This window comes from Poecile atricapillus, chromosome 7 (genome assembly GCF_030490865.1).
Source record: "Poecile atricapillus isolate bPoeAtr1 chromosome 7, bPoeAtr1.hap1, whole genome shotgun sequence".
Classification (NCBI taxonomy): domain Eukaryota; kingdom Metazoa; phylum Chordata; class Aves; order Passeriformes; family Paridae; genus Poecile; species Poecile atricapillus.
Genome location: NC_081255.1, coordinates 20,068,669 through 20,081,829, shown reverse-complemented (window position 1 = coordinate 20,081,829; position 13,161 = coordinate 20,068,669). Strand labels below are relative to the sequence as shown.

At 40.9% G+C, this 13,161-nt stretch overlaps 1 protein-coding gene across 7 annotated transcripts in view; it reads left to right on the top strand.

Moving 5' to 3' along the window:
* LOC131580942 (sterile alpha motif domain-containing protein 13) overlaps window positions 1-9,085 on the top strand; it is a 38,752-nt gene extending 29,667 nt beyond the window's left edge. For 6 of the 7 annotated variants that reach the window (XM_058842727.1, XM_058842726.1, XM_058842723.1 and 3 more), the window contains 5 exons: window positions 1,432-1,609; window positions 2,863-2,944; window positions 3,944-4,105; window positions 5,632-5,829; window positions 6,388-9,084. In XM_058842727.1, the coding sequence (XP_058698710.1) occupies window positions 1,432-1,609; window positions 2,863-2,944; window positions 3,944-4,105; window positions 5,632-5,829; window positions 6,388-6,743 (976 nt within the window). In that variant the 3' untranslated portion in view covers window positions 6,744-9,084. Of the gene's footprint in view, window positions 1-1,431; window positions 1,610-2,862; window positions 2,945-3,943; window positions 4,106-5,631; window positions 5,830-6,387 lie in introns of all 7 variants that reach the window. The other variant, XM_058842721.1, reaches the window with a different exon arrangement.
* The last annotated feature ends 4,076 nt before the right edge of the window (window positions 9,086-13,161 follow it).

Below are 13,161 nucleotides of genomic sequence, written 5' to 3'. Positions count from 1 at the left end.
TCCACTGGGAATTTGCAGGCAGTTTCCGGATAGCTCAATGACTGGCTTTTCATAAGCATACCTGCTAAGGTGGATTTGTCAGGTGTGAGGCTGTAAACATTTCCAGAGCATAAATCTTTCAGTAGGTTTCAAAGTAGTTTGGAAAGGCTTCATCTACTAATTCCTGGATCAGCTCTTACTGTAACTACTGCTATTCCCCTCCTTTCCAAATCTTTGTTTCAAATCTTTATTTCAAATAAAGGAATTGTTGTGCTCCTGTTGCATGTATAGGCACAGAATGCTCTCCCCAGCCTAGTTATGTACATCATTTTCTTGCCTGTGATCTGTCATCAGAAATTATTTCTCCTGAGATGCTTTAGGGAGATCATTCAGTCAGTGGCAATGCAGGTGGGTTACCAGGACCACCACTGATGTGTGTTTTTCTTCTGCCTGTACATGTACGTTTCCTATGGATTAAATGTTCATCTCTAGCAAAATGTTTTCCTAACGCTTCTTACCTGTGTTTGGAGATGTCTTTTGTGACCAACTTGAACCTGAAAGTCAGCTGGGCAGGGTTTACTCCTCCTGATATACTTGAGGGGTTAAGCACAGGCTGCATTTTTATTAAATAGTATAGATTGAAAATAATGCCACTCAGTCCTTACTGTTGACATTAATAGCAAATTACTCAATTACAGCCCTCAGAGAAAGTAGCTGAGTTAATGACATTGTGATTAATCCCATGGACTTGTGCACTGGAAAAACTTGTTTACTTTGTTATGAATGTTAGTATGAACGGAGCCAGCTAATGACAATATTGAGTTCTTTACAAATTTGAAGGAATGTGTGTTCCTGGCTAATGGTTTGAAAATTTCTAGTCTGCAAGAGTTCATCAGAGTGCAAGTCTCTTGTGGAAAGTAAGACTGGAACAACCTTTTATCACATTGCTTTATACTTATTTTGTGATTGTGATACATATAAACATAATATAATGCATTTTAAAAATTTCAATACTTAATTTTATCTATTTTATATAAAGCCATATTTATATGATATATACACTGTTTGACCTGGGGGAATTTTAGACTAGGTTTGGGACCTGAGGTTCTTCACCAGAACCAGGAACAATAGGGATTTCATGGACTCAACCAAGGCTACCTCAGATACTTCAGGGGTACCAACAGCTGGCCACAGCAACAGGAGTTTGATGCTGAATCAGCCTCTGTTGCTTGCTAAGAAGCAGAAAAAATTTGTCTGCAGAAGGGATTGTGCTGCCAAACTGCAGCTGGTTCCTGGGCTGGGTCATTGCTTTGAGACTGAGATATCCACACTGCTCTCCCTCCAGCCCAGGCATCCTTGGATTCACCCTTCTCTTCCTCAGGAAAGGGGATACTGATTTACACATTCAAACACGGTGGTGGTAAAAAAAACAATTGGTCTTCACTGTTGCAGGTTCGCTCTTTACAAGTTGCCAAAACATGCCAAAGGACAGATTCCCATGCTGGGGCTGGAATACCTGTACATGGATGCCCTGGCTCCGCAGTGGCAGCTTGGTAAATATCTCATCAACATGACACAGGGTGCTCTGGGACAAACACTGCAGCAGCTGTATGAGACGTATGAATCCAAGGCAAGTGATGTTTCATTTTTGTTAGTGTGGTTACTTGATATTGTATGCAGATGACATGAAAGCAGCCCAAATAAGCACATTAGGCCAGGCCTGACCGATAGATCTGCTAAAACACACAGAGGGGAGGAGCACCTTGATAGCTGGGCAGATTGTTTGCAGTTTTGGCTACAATTAGGAATAATCCTCAAACTTCTAATATTTAGTCAAGCTTTCCATATAGTTAGAGAGTTGTCCATCAAAAAAAGAGTGTTCATACATTCTCCCTTTGGCTTCTTTTCTGCAATTCATGTTGAGCATGAAGCAATGAAGTTGTGAGTTTAAACTAAAGTTGGCGGAATTGTTACAGACACTTTGTCCTAAGCCCTCCTGTGAACATGCGATTCATACTCTGACTCAAATCAAATCTGGGTTTTCATCATCCCCCTGGAATCACTGTGACTGCTCCAGCAGTGTTATGTTGCTTGTTGACCTTCTTTGCTCCCACACTCAGACACCTCAATTAAATTTGTGTGAAGTGATTGTAAAATATCAAAAGATCTCCCTATAATTATTTTTTTCCCATCTACGTAGTATTGTTGGGAGTCTGGGTGTGTCTCTGCATTTCTCCTGTGGGTTTGTGGTAGGGTGCAATCAATTTGTATGTAGAAGAGACTCCCAGAAGTCACTTAAATGTTGGCAGAAAACTGTGCTATCCCAGGTCTTACTGTAGCTGTAATAAACTTTTCACAAACTCATAGTACATTGGGAGGGGAGGCATGTCCCAACTCCTTTGAAGTTCTCTGTTCAGGGGAAATAAGGTGCGGTCGTATGCAAACGTTTTGCAAAAAAGCTTTAATTGCTTGCCCTTCATAAGAACATTTGTCATGTCTATTTTTACTCAGCAAATATTTTTACCAGATCTGATTGCCAAATCTGAGAGAGGCCCAAAAAACAGAGTGGAACTTCTTTGCAAGCAAGTGCCCACTAAACCCATGTAAACTGGCTTAGCAACCATATTCAACCCTTGGGAAAGGGCTACGGCAGCGATGGAGAGAACTTCCACTTCATGTCGGCTGAGGCCCTAAAGCTGAGTCTTCAGGTTTATTTTACTGTAATGTCTGTGGAGACTGTGTCAGCTGAACTGGGAGCAGGATTAGGCTCATGAAGCTCACACAGAGGAATCCCGAATTCTTTCTTCTGTTCCCAGCAGATGTTTGCTTAAATGCCCTCCTTTTACTGGATGTCATGTTTCAGAAATTTGTGTTTCCCTGCAGAGGAACACCACTGCATATGCGATATACAACGATGAGATCCCTGAATCAGACTCCAAAGGGTCAAAGTGTGGACACACCAAAGGTACAAGGAGAGGCCCAAACTACTATTTTCTCCTTTCTAAAGTTGTGGTTAGCATCTACTTGTTTGTTTTGTCTATCTGCATATCTAAAATTCCTGCCCAAAGCAAAACCCAAGAGTGATTTGCATGGTGTGTGGTTTTCGTATAGTTATGTATGCTGCAGCTTCTGTTTGGGCTTTGCTACACCTGTGCTGTGTGAAGGATCTTGGGGCTTATGGATTCTTTGTTTCAAGAGTTGAAACTAGTACAAATCCTTTTAGGACCATCCTGTTCCTAATTGCAAAGCAGTACAAGATGTGAAGGGAAAGATGCCCTCAACAGAAACCCCTCCAAACTTTCTGGGACAAGAAACTGCTGCCAAGATCATGGAAGCGCTGTAGGATGTAGTTACACAAAATTGAGACTTTAAATAAGTGTAAACTTCAGTGGAGTTTTAATGTTCCCCTGAGGAAGCAGATGGGGTTTGCCCAGCCTGACGTGGAAATGAGCACATTTTGCAGGGATGTATTTTCAGGCTGCAGCAATGGGCACAGCTCAGGAGCCGTGATCCACCCTGGAGGGGAGAAGCATAGCCTGTTCCTCTGCTGCTTCCCCATGGGGGATAGTTTGGTCTGGGAAAGAAGACACAGTGTTGACAGAATCCATTTCCCTTTATCCAGTGAATATTTGAAGTGAAGAAAGATGAGAAATGGAGAGAGGAGCACAACTACTAAGTTGTCAGAACTCTTGAAGACAAAATTTGAGCAGAGGAAGGGGGTGTGAAAGGATTTTTTTCAAATAAAACATGATGACAATTTGAGTTATGCAGGAAAGAATTGATGCAATTTTAATGCAATATTAGTGTCTCCTGTGGTCTACTAATCTACTCTGGAACAGCTTACTGTAGACATTAACACATAGAAATGTGGTATCTGCAGCAGCAAAACTGAAGTAGGACACAGCTCTATCATCTCAGGGCTTTTTCGTTCTTAATTCATTTGCAGTAACTTTTATTTTGACAGGATTTCTGCTCTTGGATAAATCACAAGGCTTCTGGGTGATTCACAGTGTGCCCCTGTTCCCTCCCATCCCTGAGGATGGTTATGGATATCCATCTACTGGGGAGTCCTTTGGACAGACAGCCATCTGTATAACCTTCAAATATGATCAGTTCACAGAAATAGGTACGAAAAGCTTCTCCCTAAGAAAGCCTTTGTCCCACCACACCTCTCTGAATGCTTTCCTTGAGGTTTCACCTCAAAAATTCCTTGTTCTTGACTTTTTTTTGCCACATTGGGAAACCAAGTGGGGCCTGGAAGGAGCATTCTTGGCTTCAGTTGTGTTTATCCAATGATTTCCTGTGTGAATGTGGGAAATTCACTCTTCCACTCTGTTTTCATCTCCCTGTGGGGGCTATCAGGATAATAATAGTCACAAATGCACATCAAGAGTAAACTCAGTCCACACAAACAAAATGCTTTGGAAATACAAAGTAGGATGATTAATGATTTTTAACAGTAATAGCTCAGTCAGCAACAGTAATCTGCAGTTCTAAAAATGTAAGGCAACCACTGCCTGAGCTGGAGTAGTAGCATTGACTCAACAGAAGTATGAAATATGGAATAAATGTCACCTAGAATTTTCCCAGGTATTTCTTTGCTGCAAAAATTGCTAATACTAAATATATAAAACCCTCAAAACCCTAGAAAATACAGCTGCAAGATTTAGAACTATCTGGCAATGATAATTGGTACTGGAATCCTGGAAAGGGACTATCAAAAGACAATATAAGAAGTCATATTGGCATGTTCCTCAACTCTTTTCACACTGTTTTTTCACTCTTTTCTCAGTTAAAAACCTGAAATCATATTAATGAAAGACACGTGCTGTGCAAATTGCCAGGTTGGCCACACCTCAGACCTATCTAACCCAGGTTCCTGTTTGTGGAAACATATCTATGCATGTGTTTAGCAGAAGAGGGCAAAAAATGAGATGCATATGCTAATGATTTTTCTGCCTTGTCCTCTCAGCTTCTGCTAATCTGTGGTTCAGGGATTTCCTGAGCCAGAAAGACTGGAATGTTTCTGATGGACTGGTTTTCCATGAACTCACCTAATGAGCCCATTTGTTCCCTTGCTGTTTATGCTATCCGTGGCAAGGACTTCTACATTTGAGCTGTGCATTGTTGAGAAAAGGAGATTTCTTCTGCAAATTCAATCCAGATGCTGAAAGTTGAGTTCTGTTCTCCCTAAAACCAAACTAGACCCTTTGGCAGCTCCTGCTTGCGTTTGGCTTGGCAGCTGTAACTAACTGGAAACTACTCCTGCAAATACAGACAGGTTTGGATTTACATATGATGTCTGAGTGCTCTGGGGCTGCACAGAGGCTTGAAGATGAGTATGGTGGAAGTGGCAGTGGACCAAGACCACCAGTTAACAGTTCTGTTAGAAATAATGAGGTGTAAGTGAAAAGCCTGAGCATTACTCTCCCAGCCAGTCTTTGTGCTGCTGGGCCAGTCAGAATACAAAGCAATGCACAAATTCTTGATTGCTAAAATAAGGTACTTCAACACTTAACTCATCCAGGAGATAGGCTGTGAAGATTAAGAAGGATTTAGGTTTTCTGTCCAAGACAGAATTTTGCTCTCTTGATTGCTTTTCTTTAACCCATTTTAATTCTGCATGTGTTCATTTCTGTGGGTTTTTCTCAGACCAACAGATGCTGAGTTATAATCCAGGAATCTACAGCTGTTCCATCCCTGACATCTTCCAAGCTGATCTCCCAAATCTCCAGAAACTCTGTGCCAAGTCCAGGCTGCCCTCGGTCCCTTTGCGCCACCTCTCCAAGCTCCAGTCAGCTCATGGGGAAACCTTTCTCCACTTTGCAAAGTCACACTTGTTCATAGATGGTAAAAGAACCTTTTGCTCTCTATATAACACATTCTCAATTAATTCTTAAAATGTAAATTAATAAATTATTTTAAAACTCACATTCTTCCTGAGGGGAAAAAAAGAAGTTCAGCTCCATAAATAAATGTAACAGAGAGCAAGGTGTGCTGTCCCATCCCAGTGTTCTCTCAGCCCCACAAAGCAAAAAGCTGTCTGGTCCATCCTAAGGTATTCAACAATTAGATTTTCAGAAAATTATGTTCCATTACTCAACAGTACAGGAAAGAAGAAACAGGGGGTTTGCATCATCTGGGGGTTTTCTGTTATGAAGAAGACTTGCAATTTTTTTGTCCCTTCTCTTTTTTTTTCTGCTGCTTGTTTGTAACATGTTTTCTAGAAGGAAAAAAAAGTAGAAATGAACTTCTGAAAAAGTCAAAATAAGGGGAGCGGGCAAAATTCCCTCTGGCTGACTTAATGCATTACAATGAAACGAGCACAATTTAGATTATGCTTTTCAGTCTATCTATGAATGAAGGAACATGAAACACTGATTGTCCACATCCTATGTTATCCCACAGATATCTATGTGGCCTGGATGGCTCAGGAACTGAAGACTGATTTGTTGGCTGAATCATGGCAGCGTTCTGGTGAAAAGCTTTACTCAAATTGCTCTCTTGACTACCACGTCTACAACATAAACATCATAGGGATGCCATTGAACTCCACCTTTCATTCCATTAACGACCATTCCAAATGGGCTGTTTCAAGGAAGTACAAAGATCAGTGGACATGCATTGGGGACTTGAACCGTGCTGCTGAGCAAGCTTGGAGAAGTGGTGGGTTCATCTGTACCCAGAATGAACAGATCTACAAAGCTTTCAGGCATCTGATAATCCACTATGAAAGCTGCACTTCTGCTCCTAGAGAGCTATAACAAACCATTCCTGCCAACCAGCACAGCCCTTGCTACATGGGAAGTGTCGGAAATGTCTCCCTTCAACTGTACTTTCACTCTGAAAATCAGCCCTGTGAGTTTCCAGATGTGCTAAGCACATCTTGTTAGCTGTAGGAGCAGGTGGTGTGCAGGTGAAGGGCAGCTGTTTCCCTGTGGTGTGGTGTGGGGCCCTCTGGGGCTGTGTGCTGAGCCCTGCTCTGCTCCCCTGGCTCCTCTCAGCATCCCCACCAGGCTGGGACTGGAGGGATGCTGCTGCTTGGGGCTGCACCAAAGCACATCTCTGTGAGCACCCTGCACAGGTATTCCTGGACACCTTGGGAGTGGGGCTGGATGTGGGACAGGAGGGACAACAGAAACCTCTCTCATGAGCTGGGCTGTCAGGACTGGGCTGGTAGCAAGGGATAAGTGCTTCCAAATACTTCAAAACTGCCCTGAATTTCTGGCACTGTTGAGATAAATCACAGCATTTCTGCTCAGCTTGGGCTAAATCTCTAAAAGAGCTGAGAAAATTAGATCCAGACAAGGAGATGACTGGATCTGAAGACAGAAAGACCCCATCTTCATATGATTCATTTTTAGAGAACTAATATATCATCTTTAAATTACCTGTAATCAATAGCTTGGGAATATTTCTAGCGCTTTTATTCATGTACAGCAATTTTATAAACAAATAAACATGTCCAAAATATGAATAAGCAAAATAAGGAGAAACAATGGTCTATTTACAGTCTCCCTCTTCCGTCTGTATAGTTATTTGTGGTTGGTTACAGTGTTTTGTAGGTGCCAAAGGAAAAATGGAGACAATTAAGAAAAAAAATAAAGAGAAGAGTATATTTGAAGAAAGATGTTATTTAACCTACATTTTCACATTGCAACAAGTGTGGCTGTTAATTTTCAATATCTCCAGTCTCAGGCTTAGGAGCTGAAGTTTGCATGGTCTTGCTATAAAGACAAAGGTGACTGGCAAAATCCCAACACACTCTCATGTTCAGATTTTAAAAAATCTGTGTTTAATATGTTCCTAAATATATTTATATGTTTCTATCTCATTTTTTCCTGAATTGGTAATATAAACTCCAGTCTGAAGATCTGGCTGTCATGCTCACATTTCTGTTTTGCTGTGTTCATGGTCCCTACCACTGAGCCTCCGTGGAAGTAGGTGTAAGGAAATGCCTCACAACCACAAGAGGTTACAAAAGATTTTTTTCCCTTTTCATCCTGAACAATCAGCCAAACAACAAAGTGTGCAAAATGTCAAACAAATTAATTTCAGAAAAAAATTGTGCGTAAGAGATAGAAATAATGTATGTATCCTGCATAATGAAGAGGGTTGTAAAGGAATAGGTTTCATAATTAGCCAGTCTGGATGGAAGACAGCTCGTAGCTTGAGTCTAATGGCTCAGTGAAAATAGTATTGTTGCTCAGATGTCCTGCAAGAATTTTTTAATTTTATTTTCTCTGCATATGACCCAAAAACATTTGATAAATAATTTGTTTGATAATGTTCTTTGTCTGATGCCTGTCAAATTGTTTTACATATTTACTTCTTGTTTGGCTAGCTGTGGTCAAGCAACACCTTTTGTGGCAGGAAAAATTGCCAGTGACACAGAACACTGCTCTGTGGGATGGTAAGGCATTGCTCAGATAAGCCAAGACAAAATTAATTTTTCTTGCCTATCTTTTCACGGCAGACACTAACCTAACCTGCCTGTCTGAGCTCTTGTATCTTACCCACAGCTTTGTGTAAGCACAACTTCAGTGTACAGGACAGGCAAGAAATCCTCCACTGGAGACAGTGCTGGCGAGCTCACCATGTGTGTCAGAGAGCACCTGGATCTGTGGCACAACCTGTATTTCTTGTAGTATTTTCAAATACTCAGCCACAGCATTTGGGTCACAGGGTTCAATAGCAAAGAGTCTCTGTCCCAGTGTTGCCAGGCTCCTGCTCCCCAGGCCACTTGAAGTAAGTGCTGATTGCTTTTCTTAATTATTTGATCAATTAATAGTCGTCATAAAGTTTTACAAGACTACTTATACATTCCTCTTTCATTGTACCCAAGGCTGGTTGCCTCCATTTCAGCTGTAACTGTGGAGACATAAAGGGCAGAGGAAGGATGCAAAGAAACAGCTGTACCATGTACCATTGTACAGCACCACAAGCACCTCAGCAGCCTGGCTGTGCACACTCTCATTTCAGTGGTGTAGCAATAAAAAGGCTGCAGATCTGGTTCTCTCCTTTTTTGACTGTAAACAGCTTTAATTCAGTTTTGCTTTTGTTGTGTAATTTCTTTATTTGCATATCCTTATATTTCTGCCACACATTATGACACGTGGGCAGATTCTTTGTTTCCCAAAATAGACTAATAATCAACAAAATAAACCGTACAGATTTTTAAAGGGTTTGTAACTCTAAGGCTTTCTTTGAAAATGCCAGACCACAAGCCACTTACTCAACCTCATGCTCAACACAGTATGCCCTGTGTGAAATGTTCACTTTTTGCCTAATACATATATAGATGAAGTTTTTTAATTTAAAATATGCTTTCCTATTTCAAAATGCCAAACACTCAAGAAATATCTGCCCATCCTGGTGATTCTGTGCTGCCTCTGGTGCCCACTGTGACCCTTTTGACTGGACAGACTGGTTCCTGCAAAAAGAGATATGTGGTGTGGCCCCTCTGCAGTTTCAGGGGGACCTGCTCAGCAAAACTGACCCTGCAGAAATGCCCAAACACTGGACCCTGGAGAGGGAAGAAAGCTGTTTCTTGTGTGGAAACCTGGAGTCTCTTCTCAGCATGCAGGTTTGGCTATTCTGACCCTTGGGCTCTGTTCTGAGAACATTTATTATACATGAAAATTGTTTGCCGAGGGAGTAGGAGAGGCCAAAAGCAAACATTATTAATCCACTAAACATTATTGTACAGCAGCCAAGTTTGTAACAAACACAGCAGCAGGGATGGTTGTTTGGTATAAGTTGCCTTGTAATCATTTCCACAAGCCGAGGCTCGCCTGACACGCTCGTGGGGTGCAGGAAATGCAGACACAGGCTCTCCAAATCCAGCCCCCCCACACCAGGGCGTCTCCTGCCCTCCCCACAGCCACCACCACCACCCCAGAGCAAGGGCAGGACTCTGCCTCCCTGACACTGCTCAAAAAACCTGGCTGGTTCTTCTGTAAACCCCCGTATCCCTGAGGATGCTTCCCTAATGCAGGTAGTTGTGTGTCAGTAGGGCAGTGGTTTGCTGTGTTAGAATAGTGCATTTTTACACAAAATTACTGCAAGGGGTCAAAGGATAAAACATTGAGAAAAAACTAAAAATATAAAAATCTTTGAAGGCTTAAAAATTTAAACTGTGTGAAGTTCAATTCCAGCTGGGCAATTCCAATACTGGAAAACAGGCAGAGGCGTGGCAGCCTGAGCCCACCTCCCAGGGCAACCTTTGTGGCAGAATGTGCTTTTGGTGTCTGCACAGCCACCGAACATACCCTGAGCTCACATGATGGGAGTGATGAGAAATGCATTGGAGAATTTCTCAAGGACTCTGGGGCTCCATGCCAGCTGCCTGCCAGCAAGTCAAAGGAAGCTTTGGGAGCAATTTCTCTGAGCTGGGAACCTTCTTCAAGGCGTGCTAAAGTAGCCCAGTGCTTTGTCTTGTCACAGGGGTCTGCAGGCATACTTCTGACTAATGAAATGCTCAACAGCATCATTGTGAGAAATGGTTTTAATGTATCAAAGCATCCTTGGCTTTATTAGCATAGCCAGATAATTATCCACAGAGAAAATACACCCATATGTTAACGCCCATGAATTATTGTGCAGATTTCTTTTATACCTTTATTTTCAGTTTCTGGGAAGGATACATCACTGGGTACTTAATATAGTAATTGCTTCAGAACATGTAAGCTGCCCATGCCTGCAGTAAAATATTCAGGAGGCAGAGTGGTGCTGGCAGCGTCACCTGAAAGCTCGGTAAGCCAAAGCCTAACTGTGCTCAGGGTGTGATGCAAGCATATGATGCACCTCTTGAATTTCACAAGAGATTTCTTAAAAAGACAGGAATTAAAAAATGAGAGCGGAGATGAAAAAAATTTGTGTTAGGCTAAGTGTGAAAAAAACCCTTTGTAGCAGGGAAAGAATTCTCCATAGTAAAAGGCAGAGAGCCTGACCTGAAATTCCAACCTATGATAGCAATATCGGTGTATTCTAGATATCCTGATGCCCTAAATTGCTACCCATATGTGTCACATATCTGAAACTTTTTTATTTAGACTGGAAATAGCAGATTATATATCTAATATACTGAATTTTTCATAATCCTCACAAATTTGGCATGAATGCAGTAAAAGAAGTTGTGTTTGAATCAAGAAATCAGTTGTAACACTTCTAGGTCTTGGATTCAGACAGCATAATATAATTTTTTAATGCAGACCCATTATATGCTAATCTTTATGGTCTTTAAATTATATATCCCAGTATTGAGAGTATGCTATTCTATGCATATATGATATGTTCATTTTACTAAAACTGTTAACTACAAAACATTAGGACTTGAAAAATATATCTTGCTTTTTATAAAGAGCTGTGTTACACTTTTACTCAAGTAATTTTAGTAAGTCCTTTTGATTTTATTTTCTTTCATTTGTGTTTCCTTGACATTTCTACACAAGGTATCTGCTGACTATTCTGGTTCTCTGTAAGAAGGATAAAAGTAAGGAACATTCTTCCCCTCCTTTGATCACTGCAGCCTGGGAACTGCAAACTGATGTTCAAATATTCAAAGCTTACAGGAACAGAGCATAGTATTTGATGTTGCATGCTGGAGTTCTAGCAATTGCTACAAGTGGTTCACTGTTATACAGTAGTTACCAGCATTGCCTCATTTATTAATCATTGAAATGTTGCATGCAAATTAGCCAGAGAGTTGTGCATCATAATACAATAATCCAAAAATCTGTCTTCACATGTATTAATGCCTGCAAATTAAGGGTATAACATTATAGCACTGCGTGGTTTCTCCATTACATTCCAAAACCTGCCAAAAGCTCACTAAAAGCTGTGTCACTGAGTGTTTTCTTTTTGTTGCTTACTTATGACTTTCTAAAGAGTGAGAGTATTTAGCTCCAGGGCGCTTTTGTGTGTGCCATTTTCTAGGGTTCTTTTTTGGGCTAATGTTCTGTCAGCCAAATAGCAACATTTTTCTTGCTATAGTGCATTTTAAAAATGTATTTTTACACTAGTAGGAGGTAAGCACCACTGTCCTACACTTCAGCACAATTTCAGGAACTCTTCCCTTCCCTGCTCTGAAAGCTGCTCCATTTCATATCCTGACCTTGTAAATCCTAGGCACTGTGCAAGGCAAACCTCATCTTTTAATTCTTGCTTTCTAACTACTACAAATATTTTTCTACAGGAAGGTCAAAGTGAGAATGAAGGAAGTGAAAATTTTGCAGAGAACATTTTGCAAAGAAAGAAACACTTCACAGCAGTTAGGGACAAATTGTGCGGTTGTATTCCCAGCTGCTCACCAACCTGCCAAAGGAAGAAACAGAAATGGGAGCAAAAATAGTTTGTAGGAGAATGGAGGAGACAACAAGACAACTGAAGGGAAGCAAGAGAAGGGAAGCAAGGGAAGAGCAGAAGGAACATTATAATGGTCAACACCAAGGAAGTCAGAGACCTTGAGTGTGGTGACACTTTTGAAGTTAGCTGTGCAAAATTCCAGTTATTAGGGTGTTTCATTTACTATGATAGTTACCTAACATTCACCCATTTTACAGATACAGTCTCCCTAGGCTACACCACAAAGATAAAAGCAAAAGGCATAAACTGAAGTGACTTAACCAAGTGATAAAAAAACACAGCACAAACCAGCACCTGAGAAAGTCATTGCCTCTCTGTTTCCAAACCTACAAGAGGTGGGGTAAGGTAAAGTCAAATGCATTAAACAGGTAAAAGTAGGAGGGAGAGATTCATAAGCTAGGCTAACCAGTTTGAACCATACATATTTGAACACATGCTAAACCATTTTTTTAAGGAAGCCACTATTAATGTTTAAAGCCAATGTACAAATGCAATAAAAACAAGAGATGCAAAACATTCACAAGAGTAACTGCAGATCATTTCATTACAGCTGGTGACACTAAAGTGAGCTGCATTCATTCTTGTAGCTTTGAGAGTACTGCAGGCAAAAAGAAGTAAATAAAAATGCAAAAGAAAGTAAAAAGAACATACATAGGGATTAGCAAACTGATGTCTTTAACACTTTGCTCCTGGGATCATTATTATTATGGGTATTTTGTATAACATATGGCCTTTTATTGTCAGATTAAAAATCAAACTTTGTCTAGAAACCTCCCCAGTTTTATGGTATTTTTCAGTTTCATCTCTGATCCTATT